This window comes from Meyerozyma guilliermondii, genomic scaffold, assembly GCF_000149425.1.
Source record: "Meyerozyma guilliermondii ATCC 6260 scaffold_2 genomic scaffold, whole genome shotgun sequence".
Lineage (NCBI taxonomy): Eukaryota > Fungi > Ascomycota > Pichiomycetes > Serinales > Debaryomycetaceae > Meyerozyma > Meyerozyma guilliermondii.
The window spans coordinates 946,874-963,060 of record NW_001809799.1 but is presented as its reverse complement, the minus strand read 5'-3'; the positions used below and the strand labels follow the sequence as shown (position 1 = coordinate 963,060).

Here is a 16,187-nt window from a genome sequence, read left to right as displayed (position 1 = left end):
TGGACTTTTTATACGAGAATCTCCTCTTTTTTCGGCTTCAGTTTATTGGATTTAGCAATTAGATAAATAGAGTGTATTAATGGTAAACAATGACTAGAGTTTCTGGGTGTTTCTCTTAAAGTTCTTTTCAATGATATCTTGCATGTAGCCCACGCGAGAACGTTCGTACTTTTTACCCGTTTCATCGGGCTCGGAGGTGGCTGCAAAATTTGTCAAAAAGTCTAACAAAAATGTCAAGTCCTTCTTGTTGCGGATAAGCACAAAGGCCCTTGTTCTTTGCTTGTTTTTAAAAATCTCAATGAGCTGGAGATTGGCAAGATAAAACAAGCACGAAAGCAAATACTGCTTGTTAATCAGTTCAATATGTCTTTGACTATCCTTGTGAGTCAGGATGATTTTCAAAAGACCTTTGGTGGTTGGATACTCTCCACTAAGAAGATCATCGTTGATCAACTGCTCTTCGGTAATTGGCTTGTCAACTTTTCTGTAAAAATTTTCTGTGGCATCAATTAAAGTTCGCACACACAACGCATAAGCTTCGATAAACGGCTTCACCATTTCAGCAAAATACATGAGATAGTCTCTGTTGAGCACCTCGTAGTTTTCGGTAATATGTCCACCACGAACCAACGACGCCAACACATTTTCTAACTTGTTCTTTTCATTATAATCGTAGTCGAACAAAAACTCGTTTTTCAAGATTCCACAGTAGATGTTGTAGAGCATCTTTACCGTGGAAGCATCACGCTGTTCAATCGCAGGCAAGTTCAAAAGGATGTACAGAACAAGACAACGGCGAATGACAGTGTGAATGATCATATTTTTGTAGTAAAGAAGCTCGATCAGGTAGTCAATGGTGATGATCTCCAGTCTCCAATCCACCTTGATGAACCTGAAAAACTGAACAATCTGCAATTTTATGAGCTCTCGAACCTTTTCATCAGAAAGGTTTTTTATGTCTTTCAAAATCTTGACGTTAGAGGCAGCAGAGTCGATTTGCTGTTCTTCCAATAATGTGTCAAGAAGAACCCTCATGATGGGAACAACATCTGCCACCTGGAACTTGTTGCGGTTGTAAAAGTAGTAGTAGGTTTGAATGCTCACGCCTACCAAGGTAACTTCCGGGAAATACTTGATACGGTTCACCTCGTGAAGAACCTGGAATCCCAATTTCTTAAGGTTAACCTGGCCGCCAGTGAGATTTTCCTTGTTTTCCACAAACGACGACATGGTGAAATTTTCACCCAAATTAACGAAAATTTTACCGTGGAGCGGTCTGGTAGAATTATCGTACTTGCCAGTGGATTTGATTTGGGCAACAATATTTTTCATGTCGTCCTTGGACGCTCCGTTCACAAGATTTCCAAGTCCATTCTGGAGCACCCGGAGCATACTTTCCTGCTTTTTGTCGCTGCCAATCATTTCGTTCAAATATCCATCAGTTTCATAGATCCGTTCATAGGTTATGGAAATGGGCTGGATGAGCATGTTGAACTTTTGGTTACCACGCTCGTTGCGCTGGCGAATATAAATATCCACCAAGGTCTTGAGAAGACCATATTTTGGTAACAAGAGCTTCCCGTCGCGCGAGCGAGTTCCCTCAATAAATACTTCGAAATGGATCTTGTTTGTGAGCACAAATTCGATGATATTAGCCAAGTTGCGTTCAGTGTACGCCTCATTACTGAACGAGCGCTTGATAAAAATGGCTCCCAAGCTTCTGAGAATGCCTCCCAAAACGGCAGCGTTCAAGTTTTCCCCGGCAATCACCGTGGGGATGGAGAATTGAAATCTGATGGAGATAAGATGGAGAATTATATAGTCAACGTGCGACTGGTGGTTGGGGAGATAAATAAGCGACATGGGGTCTTCCAAGTACTTTTTGAAAAGTGCTTCAAACTGGGACTTTTTCACCCATACTCCATTAGGAAACGCCTTGCGGAACACAGTGATAACAGTAATAAAACACATGTTGACGAAAAACGGACTGCGGAAATATGGCATGTTTTTCTTGTTCTGCTCCTGGTAATACTTGACCATAAAAGCCTTGACTTCCTTGAACCTTTTCGGAAATTCAGACCCACTAATAAGTTTGAGCGCAAGCTCCCGATCAACCAAATCGTACACCAATTCGTCCACTTTGTGGTCATCGTGTTCAAGCTGGCGGTTCATATAATTGACAAACCGCGAATTGAACTCGGGAGTATGCTTGTTGACTGAATACCGATACTCGTTTTTGTTGTAAATTTCGTCTGACCTGATCCCCCAAGCCCAATTGATGAAATTGGTCATAAGACCCATACTCCTGGTCAATTTCTGGTTGCCTTCAACATCAACGTAGGTTTCTTTATCCGTGGGAAGAGGAAAAGTAAAATCTATGGTTGGATGGGTAAGAGCATCGTCCAAGATATCGATGTCGAAATCTGAGTTTGCAATTGACATCGTTGGTTAATGAAGTGGAAATGGTGGAATTGCTAGAATTGATGGTGGAATTAATGCTGATGATCTGATTCCAGTATGTCCGCCTCTTGCGTCCACTGTAATCCGAATGGTGCAGTCTATATTCCCCTCAGAGGAGAAGTTCGCGCAACCCAACATTTTCATTTTTCACAGGGACTCCCGCGGCAACTTGGCCAGCGGCTACACTATAAAGTTGCATAGTGACTAATTGGTGGTTGCCGTTTTGGCGATGTTCAATGGAATGAAACATTTTGTAGTTGAATTGTAAATTTTGTTTTTTGTAGCGACTATATAGCCTTTTTCTACCCCACCGCAATCGCACCTTTTTTGGCTCCCTCTGCGCATCGCTAATGCAGTCGCAGATTTAACCTGGGGTAAAGATACTATGACCGATAAATGGCTGGGTGTTGGGATGTGTATTGTCGAGGTGTTGGGATGTTTTGCTGGTTGGTGTTTGGGTTTTTTGTTTTGTGGTGTTAGGATGTAGTTGAGCCCCGTTTGGTGTGGCGTCTCAAACGTGCATGATGTCGTATTAAGGCTTTGAATAAGTACCTCACTTACCACAAACAGCGAGGCTAGGAAAGGTAGCCTGCATCTCCGGATGGAGGCAATGCATTAAAGGAAATGCACCACAACCCCACACCGGCAATTTCGGCCGCCACTGCCACAGGTCGGATATGCCGGAGTTCCCACCGGAGATGCATATATCTCTCACCCTCGGATTTCCATTTTCGACAAGACAGCGCCAATCCCGAAAAGCCACACAGTCCCCAAGACCCAAATTTTTTCTTACCCTCGGAATTCATCAAAAATTCGCGGTTGATGACAGGCGTGCATCTGGCTCGACCGGTGCAAGAACAATAGCCATTGATCTGATCTAAGGTACGCAACCCCTTGGAGAGCAATGTACCGGTTCGTACCGGTTTAAGGATGTTGGGTTTGCAGTGCGGTCGCAACATTTTATTGTGCATGTAGAAGCGATATGCACGAAATAGGGGAATGGCACCCTCGGATCGGTTTGGCTGTATGCATAAAGATCTACTTTTTTTTTCCAAGTAATATATAACGTTCGGAGTATCCAAAATCGTGGCGAATTGTTCTTAATTTTTGATACTGTGATATTAATGCAAATTTATTGCTCATTAGAGCTGAATCAGAGCTATGCTTCTAGCCAATCGAACAAAACGAAAGGACTTGGATACTATGACCAAAAAATCTCCGGCATCCGACCCTCCGGCTCGATTTAACCTTACCGGTATTCTTCGCCGTTTCAACAAAAAGGACGAATCTTTGAGCGACCCATCAATATCCGGCTCAAATTTTGCAAATTCCCGTCCTAATGCACCTCGATTAACCGTCAACACAACTGAATCCCATTTGCAAATTCCAACCTTGACCTTTGTTGAATCGCACAATTCTTCCAGCACTTCCACCCCAAACCCTTCCGACGACCACACCTACTCGTCGTTTACCACGGAATGCATATCTCTTCCCAATAGCGAAATGACGTCACATGTAGAACTCGATGCCATTGATGAAGAAATGAGTCCCATTATGGATGTGCCTTCACGTCCACTTGCGCACAAACTACGCAGCCAGATGCAACGGCAATCACCCAAAGAGTCGGACGTTGAGTCGTTTGAAATGGACGAATCGCAAGATATTACCGCCTATCTCTCTGAAACCGAGTCTGATTTGGACTATAATCCTCAAATTGAAGAGTGTCCTAGTGAGTATGTCGAAGGCGGTTATCACCCCGTTAACAAGGGCGAAGTGTACTACTCGAGTCGGTTTCCCGGACGTGAATACATCGCGCTTCGCAAACTTGGTTGGGGTCACTTCTCTACTGTGTGGTTGGCCAAAGCCCGCTACAATCCGGCTGTGGATTCCAAAGACGAAAACGACTCGTATGTCGCCATCAAATTTGTCAAGTCAAGCCAAAATTATACTGAGGCGGCACAGGACGAAATCAAAATCTTACACACTTTGCAAAATCCACTCGAAGACGCCGATTATTTGCAAGAGCACCACCGGCGCTATTTCGACCGGTTTATCGATGATTCCGGCCGCCCAACGAAACACCCAGGCTTCCAGCGAATCATGACACTTTATGACGATTTCACGGTGCGTGGACCGCATGGTGATCACATATGCATGGTTTTCGAGGTTCTAGGTGAAAACATGTTGAGCATTGTGGGACGCTACAAACACCAGTCCAAATTGGCGAGAAATGACCACTCCAAGACAAACGACCATTCCAAGTTGAAGAGAAACGACACAGAATTGTCTTTCAGCAAAAGCGAGACACGCAAGAAAAATACGAGATCGCTTTTGAGCTTGGGTATTCTCAAAAAGCAAGATGGAGAATTCAGTTCTGAGCAGCTGTCGACATCACTCAAACTCAATCAAATAAGCCAATTGTCCCACGGTGGCATTCCGTTTCCTCTTGTGCGTCTGATAGTGAGACAATTACTTTCGGCGCTCGAGTATATCCATCATTGTGGTATAGTTCACACCGATTTAAAGCCCGAGAATATCTTGATGGAAATCCAAGATGTGAGCCATTTGATCCGCGGCATCGAGGAGCAGAAAGTGGCTCGGTTTTTGCATCACCATGGCTCAATAGCGGAGTCTTTTGCCTCGGGAAAGCAAAGCAAAAACCAAACAAGACCGTCGTATCTTTGGTCTAAGACCAGCGGATCGACTTCAGGTTCCGACTCTGTTGGTTCGGCGTGCTCAGTGTCGTCCTCATCCAGATTCGGAACCACCATTTCAACCTACACACCGTCTCGAAACTCGGTTCCAGGAAAATACGAGTCGCCGGTGCGGTGTTCCAAACCGCTTTCGCAGCTTTCAGAAACCCCAGCTTTCAAAGACGTTTCGTATTCGGCGCCCGGAAGGCACCTGTCGCTTCCTCGCGCCAGCCCCAAGACGAAGCAATTGCCCGTTGTCGACGAAATCAAGGTGAAAATTGCAGATATGGGAAATGCAACTTTTTCTCATTCTCACTTTACCGACCTGATTCAAACCCGCCAATACAGATCTCCAGAAATCATTCTTCGCCATAAGACTTGGGGCGCCAGCACCGATATCTGGTCGGTGGGCTGCATAATGTTCGAGCTTCTTACCGGAGACTACTTGTTCGATCCTCATAATGGCGACAAGTTCGACAAAGACGACGACCATTTGGCTCAGATCATAGAGCTTCTAGGCGAGATGCCCAGTGAAGGGTACCTCATGAACTGCAAAGCTGCGTCCAAATATTTCAGAGTGGGCGACAACGACGAGGTGCGCTTGAGGCGTATTTCCCCATTGAAATTTTGGGGGCTCGAAGATGTGCTTGTGGAAAAGTACAAATTCGATCGTAACGACATCAATGTTAAACTTGTATCGGATCTTATTCTCAAGTGTCTTCGGTTCAATTTGGACGAGCGTTTTGATGCAAAATCCTTGCTTTCTCATCCATGGCTCAACGACGATCTTGACTGGTCTTCGTTGGATATGGAGAGACTACAGCGTGCTCGTCCTAGTCACGTCAGTGACGTTCCAGGGTTTACTCTGGAAGAGTAGCATTTCATTTCTTTGTGTAAATTATATGTACGATTATTGGAGAGCTGAAGAGAAGTAGCTGAGGAGTGGGATACAACCCACCCAATGGTCCACCACTTGAATATCAGTTTACAAAGTCAAATTGTTTTCTTTAAAGAAGACTATTTGGTCCTTCGTCTGACTTGAAGTCTGACTAGTCTTGAGTCCAACTTAAGTCTGACTAGTCTGACTAGTCTAACTTGAGTCAACTTTATAATCTTCCTTTTCAGTATTTTTCAGATTTTTCAGTATTCTCTTCCTGCTCACTTGTATACATGAGTCTTCAAATTAGTAGGCGGTTTTTCATCTGAAGAGTCGAAATCCAATGCTGGATTATAGGCAAAGCTTCGTCGTCTTTTTGAAGTACTGGAAAGCTGTTTGTACTGATCTCTGCTCTTTGGCTCTTGTAAGAAAGTGATTTCTTTCTGACTCCGTATATCTTTGTTTTTTGATAACTCAGATGGCTCTGCTAGCGGTTCAGCATCATTGATTTTTGTTGTTTCTCTATCATTATACTTCTCTTCTTTCGTTTTGTCATTTTCATTCTTGTCTTTGTCGTCGTTCTCATTAACTTTTTCAGCATTCTTGTCCTCATTCTGTGTCTTTTCACCATTCTTTACTTCACGGTTTTGTTCATTTCTCTTTTCTTCACTCTTCAGTTCACCTTCTTCCTTCTTTACTTCACTCTTTTGTCCACTTTTTTCTTCACTTTTTTTCCTCTCCCCCAACAATTCGTACGCCAGTTTCATCTTCACCCTCTTCACCTCGATGTCTGGTTGCTCGTCATAGTCCAACGCAACCCTCCGCTTTGTCTTTTTAGCAGTTTGTTGAAAATTTTCAGACCGAACCAGACTTGGTTCTATGACTTGAACTTTAGTTTCATCTCCATCAATGCTTATAGGCGTAGCACTAACAGGATAAACAAGCTTTCCTTCTTCATTTTCGCCCTCTGTTATCTTGAGAACAGTAAAAAATGTGTCTGTGGTGACCTTTCCTATCACAGTATATTTTTTGTGAAAAGTAGGAAATTCTTTCATCGTTATGAAGATCCCATCAGCACTGAACTTCCCACTCTTTTCGTCCTTGAGTGCTCCTACGTACCCTCTCTGGCTAAAATTGATCCTTGGGTGACTCTCAAGGTCCATATCGTACTCAATTGTACTGGCTTGAGCCTCAATGACATTATCGTGGACAGCCTTGGAAAACGTTAAACCACCTGAAAATCCCGTGGAGCATTTTTCAACGAATTTTCGAGCACATACTATCTCCTTCGTCCACAATTGCAACTCAAGTGGCCCTTTGGACGTCTTGAAAACCACCGTGGTTGCGGGCTGTGGCTCTAGCATAAATAGTTGCAAGTTATGGTGATCGTAGGTGTTGAGATGCGAGATATGTCCTGCAGAATGGCACTGGCCCATTCATTACGAAGAAATGACTATTAAAAAGTATTGAAGTACATTTGACCAATCATAAGCCCACCAAACTTAATCCAACCAATAATCATCAGCCACCCTTCAATCTCCAGCAAAAATACCTTAGTTTCTTTCATCCATCTTCATCTCTCTTTTTCCACCCAGACACCAGTCCCATGATTCAACCGCGAATCCAACAGCACAACAAGTCTCCAATGTCATCCCTCAGATCGTTCATTAAATCGGTCCGCAAGGCCAAGACAATTGCCGACGAGCGTCTGGCGGTTCGGAAGGAGCTGGCGGCCATCAGAACCGCCTTTAGAGATGCCCAGCTCGATAACAATAGTCGTCGAATCAACATTTCAAAACTCGTGTATCTCTATATTATCGGTGAAAAAACCCATTTTGGTCAAGTTGAGTGTCTCAAGTTGCTTGCGTCGCCCAGATTTGCTGATAAGAGACTTGGTTATTTGGCCACTCTGTTGCTTTTAGACGAAAATCATGAGGTCTTGACTCTCTTGACCAACCTGTTGGACAACGATATGCAGCATCCCAATGCGTTTATCGTGGCACTAGCACTCTGCTGTTTGGGCAACGTTGCCCTGCCGGAACTTTCCCGCGATCTATACACAAATGTGGACAAAATTATAGGCTCCAGTAATGCGTATCTTCGCAAAAAGGCCCTTTTTGTGGCAGCAAAACTCGTCCATAAAGATCCAGATCTTGCCGAGGTCTTCGCACCTCGACTCCAACACTTGGTCGCAGACAAGCTGGCGGGACCGCTTCTTGGAGCCCTCAGATTGGTGCAATCAGTGTACGAGTACAGTCCGGCCCACCGCCCAGAATTAGTAGCATTGATACCAGCCGTGGTGTCACACCTTAAAAGGGTAGCCGCCAGTGGCTACATGCCTGATTATGACGTCCATGGCATTGTGGATCCATTTTTACAGGTTCTGTTGTTGTCAACTATACGTATTCTAGCCCAGGACGACCCTCACCAATACCTCGAACAGATCAACGATATTCTCACCCAGGTAGCATCCAATGACCCAGGAAAGAATTCTGCTCATGCAGTGCTTTACGAATGTGTAAAGACCATCTTTGCCATTCCATCAGATCAATCACTCCGAATTCTTGCCGTGAACCTTCTTGGTAAATTTTTGTCCTCCAAAGATAACAATACTCGCTACGTGGCTCTCGATACATTGCTTACAGTGGTACCTCACGAACCAGTTGCCGTCCAGCGTCACCGTCAGACAATCGTTGCCTGCTTAAATGACGGCGATATCTCCATTCGTAGAAGAGCTCTCGAACTCAGTTTTGCAATTCTCAACGAAAATAATATTCGGGTGCTTGTCCGCGAGATTCTTTCCTACCTTGAATCGTCGCCTGATTCCGATCTCAAACCGTTTGTGACGGCTCAATTGACGGTTGCGGCTGCGAGGTACGCACCCAATGAAAAATGGCATTTTGATACTATGATTCGAATGCTTAAAACCGCAGGGAACTACGTGACTGCAGACATCATCTCCAACATCTTGGCCCTCATCATTCAGTGCAAGGACACTGATCTCAAAAAGCATATTGTTGGACGGTTGTTATCTCTTTGTTTGGAGGACGACACTCAATTTGGTTTGGCAATGGTATGCGTTTGGGTGATTGGAGAAGACTCGGATTTGATATTAGGTGGTCCCATTGATAACAGTGGTACGGAAAGTGAACCTAACTCAAGAGGTTCGCTTATTCCAGTTACGGAGGAGCTCATTCTCTCTCTTCTTGAACGTCTCGTCAATAACACCACCTATTCTGATTCAGAAACAGTTCATCTCGTGTCTTACGTGCTCACGGCGGCTATCAAACTTTCGGTCAAATTCACTGAGCCATCATCAATTGAAAAGCTCCGTCTAATTATAAACGAACGTACTCACGACAACAACCTCGAAATCCAGGTGCGGGCGGTAGAATATCAAGAGATATTTGCACTCGAACCCAGTTTGAAGAAAGGACTCTTGTCGAAAATGCCTCCTCCGCCTGTAAAGCAAAGGGAAGCTTTGAGCTTGAAGGGTACAAAGAAGAGCGATGACACCAAGACGGTTTCTTCTGGTTCGCTCAACACTACTGAAGATTTGCTTTTGGACTTGATGGACGAGCCAAAGGCTGAGAGAAACAACGATCTTCTTAGTTCCATATTCAACAAGCCAGAGAACGGGTCGAAAACGAGCCACTCAGCAAACAATGCAGCGAACTCCGCAAGCAAATCAGCAAACATACTCGATTTGTTCGAAACAAAAGCGCCTGCACCATCTTCTGTTTCAGTACCTTCCGTTCCTCCTGCATTTTCCAACTCATCCATTGCCGTGGCATTTATTCCTCAAGTTACATCACCTGGAAATGCTTCGATTGAGGCATTGGTAACAAGCAATACCGCCTCGCCCATCACTCAATTTCAATTGATGGTTGCGGTGCCCAAGAGTCAAAAGTTGACGATTTCATCGACGTCTGGTGATACGCTCACTTCTGAAAATCCCATTGTTCAACATCTCAAGGTTTCTGGTAAGGAAGGTGCCAAGGTGAAGTTTCGGGTCAAAGCAAAATACAACGTGGGCGGCAGTTTTCAGGAAGAAATGTTTGACGTTGCCGGCATAACGACGTTGTAAACTACGAGAAACTACAGACTAAAGTTATGGACACACATACATTCAACTTAGTGGACACTCACAGAAGACGAAACAGCTTCGGCGGCATCATCAACATCCTTGGAGAATGACTTGCCGACAACGTACTTTTGCGAGAATGGCTTGATAACCGCCTGGTAGATTGTGGCAGCACCACCAAAGGAGGGAATACCAATGTAAAGCAAGAAGATGGTCTTGAATAAATAGTAGAAGGGGATCCAGTACAAGATGGCCTTGGACCAGAATTCAACCACATTCAATCCGGCGAAAACCACCCAGTAGGTCAACAATTGGGTGTCATCTTTACTAGTGGAGGTCTCCAACGCGAGCAACGAATAGTATCCTGGAATTACAAATCCAGCGATGTTGGATAAGAGTTGTCCAATTCCCCCGACATTGAGGAAGATAAGAACAAAGTAAACTCCAACCGCTCCTAAAACGGCATATGATCTTGGGAGACCGGTCTGAGCTTCAAAGTGACCCAAAATGGCCTGGTTGGCGAATTTCTGGAGTTAGATTTGGTTTCTACAAGGTCGATTGATCATACTTACGTTGTCAATTTGCGACAAATAGTTCTTGGCTACGTTCTGGTAGGCAGACATGGTGATGGATGGACGGGAGACTAAATTGTGGTTGACGTTGCTTTTATAGCGCGATGCAGGACCTCACGTGACGAGGTATTGTTACATCATATCTAAATTAGAACCGTACTCTTTACAAAATTGGAATTAAAATTGGGATTCTATTTCTTGGACCTTTTCGACTTGGCGGTGCCTTCAAACCCAGCCCGTTTATTCTTGTGTACGGTTCCCGTGAATTTTTTCAACTTGACTGCTTTCTTTGCCTTTTTTCCCTTATTTTCTCGTCTAGCCTTCAAGTTTTCTTCTCTTCTTTTCTGCTTGGCGGCAATGGTATCCTTAACCACCTGCTTGCGTTCTTTCCACTCGATTTCGCTTTTGAGTTTTTGCTTTTCTTTACGTTTCAATGCTTTTTTCAACAATTTTTCATCATCTTTCACCTTGACACCCTCGGCATGCGACATCATCCGCTGCCATTGTTCTTTTTCCTTATACTTTGCCTGCTCTTCGGGAGACATTTGTGCTAGTTTCTGCTTTTTGTGCTCTAGTTTATCAAGATGGGCTTTTATATCTTTATTTGCAGGTCCTTTACCGCTCTTTTTCTGGGAAGTCAGTCTCAATCTGGTCAAGTCAGAAGTCACTCTCAGGCCATCATTGAAGACAATATTCCCAAAAAGAACATTGGAGTCGTCTTGTGGTGATTCAGTGTCTGCTTCTGGGTCACTTTCAGAACCAGAATCCGAATCTGAGTCGGATTCCGATTCCGGTTCGGGTTCAGCTTCTCTCTTTCGTTTGCGAAGTTCCTGCTTTCTTTTGCGTTCTTCGAGAATTTGTTCTCTCGACTTGGGCGCTCCTGGGGCTTGTGAACCTGGAGCTTTCCGCTGGGCTCGAGAAGTCTCGATCTTGGATGCAAGTTTTGCTCTGAGTTGTTTGAGCTTTTCTTCCTTTTGTTTCTTTTCCTCCTCCGTGAGTTCCTTTTTATTCTTTTTCGTAGCTTTTGGTGGAACAGGAGGCGTGCTGTCGGCTTCGTTGCCATCGTCGTCAAACACCATCTGCAGTTCCGTCGGTATAAGCTGTTCTGAGTCGCTCATAGCAGATTCTTCATTGCCGATTTCTTCAACTTCTTCTTCAACCTGGTCTTTCTTTGTTGGAAGGTTTATCTCTTTGGCATTTCTTTCTCTATTTTTCATCACATCTTGGGCACTAGCGGCACCATTCGCGTAGTCATCAGCTTCTAAATTAGCATTGGGATCGAGTTTCGCTCTCTTGTTACGTTGCAATTCGTCTTTGGACTTCTTTTTCTGTTGCCATTGGTCTTGGGTGGCATCATCGTAGTAATATTTGGCTGGTATCAATGATAAAAGGCCATCAAAAGCCGCGGAATGGGTTTTGAGTCGTTCCTGGGTTAGTTGATGAATGACTAAAAACACAAAAGAATGAAACGAAAATCCAATTTTATGGTTTCTGTGGCTGTCTGGAGTCGATAGAGCGTCGCTGGTGTTTTCAGGAGTCCTGGAAAGCCATACTTACTTCTAAAGAATTACTCATGATAAAGCAGAAATAATGATGGACCTGAAAAAGTCATCGCGGCCAGATGCAGGAGCGATGGGTGCAAGCCGGAGCAGCAAGAAGAACAAAAAAGGGGTTGCTTAAGCAAGAGAGAAAAATCTAGGAGTCAGTGTTTTTAAAACTGGAACCTTGAACTAAATTCTTATAGATGAAAGAAGAAATTCTACCTGTTTTTCGTCAATTTCTCACCAATAACTCATATATTTCTCACCAATTTTTGCATTTTTTTCACCAAAAATCACCTTCAGCAACTTTCCTCCTACCACCATACCCAATTGCACTCCATAACCCCAATTACCACGCCACATCTTCCACATCACCTACCTCTATCGTCTTGCTCCTCGCTATATTCACACCCGTACACCAGTGCTACCCCCACGTCGCGGCCTCCTCGACGATAAGCCAGAGCCTTTAATATCCAATGGACCCCATAGCTAAGTACTTGGTTCTATCATTGCCAACGTCGGCAAATGCCCATGAGTGGCTCGAGAAGTCATTAAATGGCGGCAATTGTCCTGTAGCAAACTTTAATGTGCCAGATTTTCAGGTGGGCACATTGGACTCGTTGGTTCAGGAGAGTGAAGATCTCTCTAAGTTGGACCAGCAGCTTGCCGGTTCGATTTCCAAGGTGGTGGATATCTTGAGTGCCGTTTCGGAGCCGGGAGCAGCAAGATTTGTCAATGGAACTCCGGTTTTGCGTTATGTTGAATCGTTTTCTTGGAATACCTCCAAATATCGGGTAGATAAATCCATTGGAGATTTGATAAAACTCATAAGCAACGAAGCTATTTCCTTGGATGGTGACGTGCGGTCAACTTACCAGCAATATCAGACGGCAAAATCCAATTTTCTCGCGGCTGATCGTAAGAGAAATGGAGATTTGTCCATCAAATCATTGCACGAAATTGTTCGTCCCGAGCAATTTGTAACCGATTCCGAACACTTGACCACCATATTAGTGGCAGTACCCAAAAGCCAAAAGCTGGACTTTGAACTGTCATACGAAACTTTGGTCCAGTTCGTCATTCCTCGTTCAGCAGAAGTTATAGCTCAGGACCTGGAATTCAACTTGTACACCGTCACCCTCTTCAAAAAGTATGCCAATGAATTCGTTACCAAGTGCAGAGAAAAGAAATGGAGTCCTCGTACCGATTTTGAGTATTCCGAAGATAAACTTAATGATATGCGTAAAGAGTTTGATTTGACAAGAGCAACAGAACTGAGGTCCAAAAATGATTTACTCCGGTTGGTGAAAACGGCATACTCCGATATCTTTGCCGCTTGGTTCCACATTAAGGCCATTCGTGTCTACGTCGAGTCGGTCCTTCGCTATGGACTTCCACCTCAATTCGACTGTACATTGGTCAAATTCGAGCGTTCCAACTTGAAAAACATTTCCAAAGCTCGGAAGGAGTTGGTGGCCAAGTTTGGGTATCTTGGAGGTGATGGGTTCTCAGGAAAGAGTAATTTGAACGAGTATGCATCATTGGTGGACACCGAGTACGAACCGTTCGTTATGTACGAAGTAGAGATAATTTAGGTAGAGAAGTCACATAAGTCGATCAGGGAGACAGAAGTCGCAGTAGCTTACTTGTTTCAGTTGCTTCATAATAGTTTCCATTGATTCATATTACTTTCAGTGGTCTCTTCTTCGGCTTCAAAAAAAAAAGCTCGCGCTCAGGTTCGAACTAAGGACCAACAGATTTGCAATCTGCTGCGCTACCACTGCGCCACACGAGCATATACAGGGTATTTAGTCTCCAGTCCCTTTATCACGCTCGCTTTCATTTTCTGATTTCATTCTCACTTTTGGTCTTTATCTTACTACCATCATGTCTGATTCCGAAGAATATTCTTCAGAGGAATCCTATGAATTTGAGTTCGAGGATGAGAATGAAGAAATGACCGAGGAACAGGTTCCTGATTCCGACTTGGAAAACAAATATTATTACGCCAAGGGTCTTAAAGACGACTCCACGTCGACTGCAATAAAAGAGTTTGAAGCTATTGTAAACTATGAAGCTACGTCGCAGGAAGATCTCACTTGGTGTTTCCGAGCGTGCAAGCAATTGATAAAATTATACTATAAAAATGGCCTGTTGGATAAGGTACTTCTGTGGGTACAACGTCTTACAAACTTGGCTCCTAAGGTTGGTTCTGCTTATGTTGAGGAGTCAATTGGACGACTTTTGAACCACTACAGTGTCTCGCTGGACGGTGAGTTTGTCAAGAAATTGTACGATATAATTTTGACTTACATTTACAATGAAGACTCGCCTGGCGCATCGCGAATATGGCTCAAGATCCACATAAGTAAAGCTGCTTTGCTCCTTGAAGAACGCCAATTAGGCGCTGCCTACGAATTGATAAAAGAAATCAAACTGCAGCTCGAAGAATCTTCGGAAAATGTGCAAAATGCTTTCAGCATCGAGTGCTTGGCACTTGAAATCGAGTACTACTCGCTGCTTCTGGTTCTTGAAAACCTTTCCATTCTTCAAGATTTGTACCGCGATAGCTTGAATGCATCCACTGCCCTTACACACCCTCGGATAATTGGGATAATAAGAGAATGTGGAGGTAAAGTATACTTTTATCTTCGCAACTTTGAAAAGGCTCGATTAGAATTCTACGATTCTTTCAAGAGCTACGACGAAGCAGGGTCCATCCATAAGAAAAGACTACTCAAGTACTTGACTTTGTGTTCTTTGATAGCAGAAAATGAGGTTAATCCTTTTGAGTCACAAGAGACTCAGTCGTATGCGCAATTGCCAGATTATTCAGATTTGATCTTCATGATCAAACAGTACGACGAACTCAATCTTGACGGCTTTGATCGAGCTGTAGCAAAGATTGAAAAGGATGATGAATTTCTCGGGAATGATGATATTTTCCATCGGGCTACGCAACTGATCAAGCACAACTTAAGGTCGAAAATTCTCATCAACCTTCTCAAATCGTACAAATCTATCCGGTTCCAATACATTTTGGACATGCTACACATATCGCAGGACGAACTAGAGCATTTGGTGATCCATCTAAGCAATCAAGGCAGAGTATCAGGTATAAGTATGGACTATTTCGACAAAATTATCGAGGTGGAAAATACCGCAACTGCTCCCTTTCCTTCTCAGGTACATCATTCAGATATTTTGAATAATATCAATGCACTTGGAGCTCTCAATTTTGGTTCTAGTGGGGTCTGAAGCCAGAAATGTTGATGAAGAAGGACGCCATGTTTTTTGCGAAAGAATTACTATTAGGTCCACTGCTACTTCCACGTACTATGGAGCTTCCCACGTCACAGAATGGCTACAATGTCTAATCAGCGCCATTCCTGGCCGAGCCAAAGCTTTAATGTCTCAGAAAGACCAAATATACTTCGAGCAGCGAGCCGAAACTGCACCAGATAATGTGAAAATAGATACGGAAGAGAAAGACAAAGAGGCTACCGAGACTGAAATGACCACCACCAGAGTATCACTCCTAGATTGGTGCAGAGAGATCAGAACATGGCAAAAAAAAGTGTCTGCACATTAGCTGCGTACATTGCATCCCGCTGCTACTTTTCGCTTTCGCAGTGAAATTTCTCATTACTTTCTTTTCATTTAAATGTAAGTGCGATGAAGAAAACAATGATTAAATATAAATGCGTTATCGTCATGATCTGGCCCATTCCAATGTCTTCGGGTCTTATATGAAATCAACTAACACCTATATGACGTTTTCACATCTCCATTTATAACATAAACTAACATCCAGGTATTATTAGTGCTCAATTGACACTATGTAGCGTATGAGCGTATTTGTAGGAATTTGTCGGCCTGAAGTCTTGTTCGTCATTGCATTGAATCTCTGGTTGGTTAATCTCTGGTTGGTTTTGTTGAGCAAAACGCAAAAAAAAAAAT

General features: G+C 43.7%; 8 protein-coding genes and 1 non-coding gene across 9 annotated transcripts; 5 read left to right on the top strand and 4 right to left on the bottom strand. All coding sequences in view use genetic code 12, as the record gives it.

Annotated features, from left to right (window-relative positions):
* Positions 1 to 93: 93 nt before the first annotated feature.
* Positions 94 to 2,442, bottom strand: PGUG_01729 (uncharacterized protein; the record flags this gene model as incomplete). The annotated part of the gene is made up of 1 exon (XM_001486008.1): positions 94 to 2,442. The coding sequence occupies one exon, from the start codon at positions 2,440 to 2,442 to the stop codon at positions 94 to 96; it is 2,349 nt and encodes a 782-aa protein (XP_001486058.2).
* A 1,179-nt stretch (positions 2,443 to 3,621) lies between these two features.
* PGUG_01728 (uncharacterized protein) lies at positions 3,622 to 6,030 on the top strand (the record flags this gene model as incomplete). The annotated part of the gene is made up of 1 exon (XM_001486007.1): positions 3,622 to 6,030. One exon carries the CDS (start codon positions 3,622 to 3,624, stop codon positions 6,028 to 6,030), a length of 2,409 nt encoding a protein of 802 aa, XP_001486057.2.
* A 281-nt stretch (positions 6,031 to 6,311) lies between these two features.
* Positions 6,312 to 7,466, bottom strand: PGUG_01727 (uncharacterized protein; the record flags this gene model as incomplete). The annotated part of the gene is made up of 1 exon (XM_001486006.1): positions 6,312 to 7,466. The coding sequence occupies one exon, from the start codon at positions 7,464 to 7,466 to the stop codon at positions 6,312 to 6,314; it is 1,155 nt and encodes a 384-aa protein (XP_001486056.2).
* A 170-nt stretch (positions 7,467 to 7,636) lies between these two features.
* On the top strand, positions 7,637 to 10,117 carry APL4 (Apl4p; the record flags this gene model as incomplete). The annotated part of the gene is made up of 1 exon (XM_001486005.1): positions 7,637 to 10,117. One exon carries the CDS (start codon positions 7,637 to 7,639, stop codon positions 10,115 to 10,117), a length of 2,481 nt encoding a protein of 826 aa, XP_001486055.2.
* Positions 10,118 to 10,877: 760 nt separating this feature from the next.
* Positions 10,878 to 11,903, bottom strand: PGUG_01725 (ribosome biosynthesis protein; the record flags this gene model as incomplete). Its single annotated transcript, XM_001486003.1, has 1 exon — positions 10,878 to 11,903. One exon carries the CDS (start codon positions 11,901 to 11,903, stop codon positions 10,878 to 10,880), a length of 1,026 nt encoding a protein of 341 aa, XP_001486053.2.
* Positions 11,044 to 11,937, top strand: PGUG_01724 (uncharacterized protein; the record flags this gene model as incomplete). Its single annotated transcript, XM_001486004.1, has 1 exon — positions 11,044 to 11,937. One exon carries the CDS (start codon positions 11,044 to 11,046, stop codon positions 11,935 to 11,937), a length of 894 nt encoding a protein of 297 aa, XP_001486054.2.
* Positions 11,938 to 12,703: 766 nt separating this feature from the next.
* Positions 12,704 to 13,822, top strand: VMA5 (H(+)-transporting V1 sector ATPase subunit C; the record flags this gene model as incomplete). Its single annotated transcript, XM_001486002.1, has 1 exon — positions 12,704 to 13,822. One exon carries the CDS (start codon positions 12,704 to 12,706, stop codon positions 13,820 to 13,822), a length of 1,119 nt encoding a protein of 372 aa, XP_001486052.2.
* A 128-nt stretch (positions 13,823 to 13,950) lies between these two features.
* Positions 13,951 to 14,022, bottom strand: PGUG_05993. The gene has a single exon. It is a non-coding gene; the product is annotated as a tRNA-Cys (tRNA).
* Positions 14,023 to 14,114: 92 nt separating this feature from the next.
* On the top strand, positions 14,115 to 15,485 carry PGUG_01722 (uncharacterized protein; the record flags this gene model as incomplete). Its single annotated transcript, XM_001486001.1, has 1 exon — positions 14,115 to 15,485. The coding sequence occupies one exon, from the start codon at positions 14,115 to 14,117 to the stop codon at positions 15,483 to 15,485; it is 1,371 nt and encodes a 456-aa protein (XP_001486051.2).
* Positions 15,486 to 16,187: the final 702 nt, after the last annotated feature.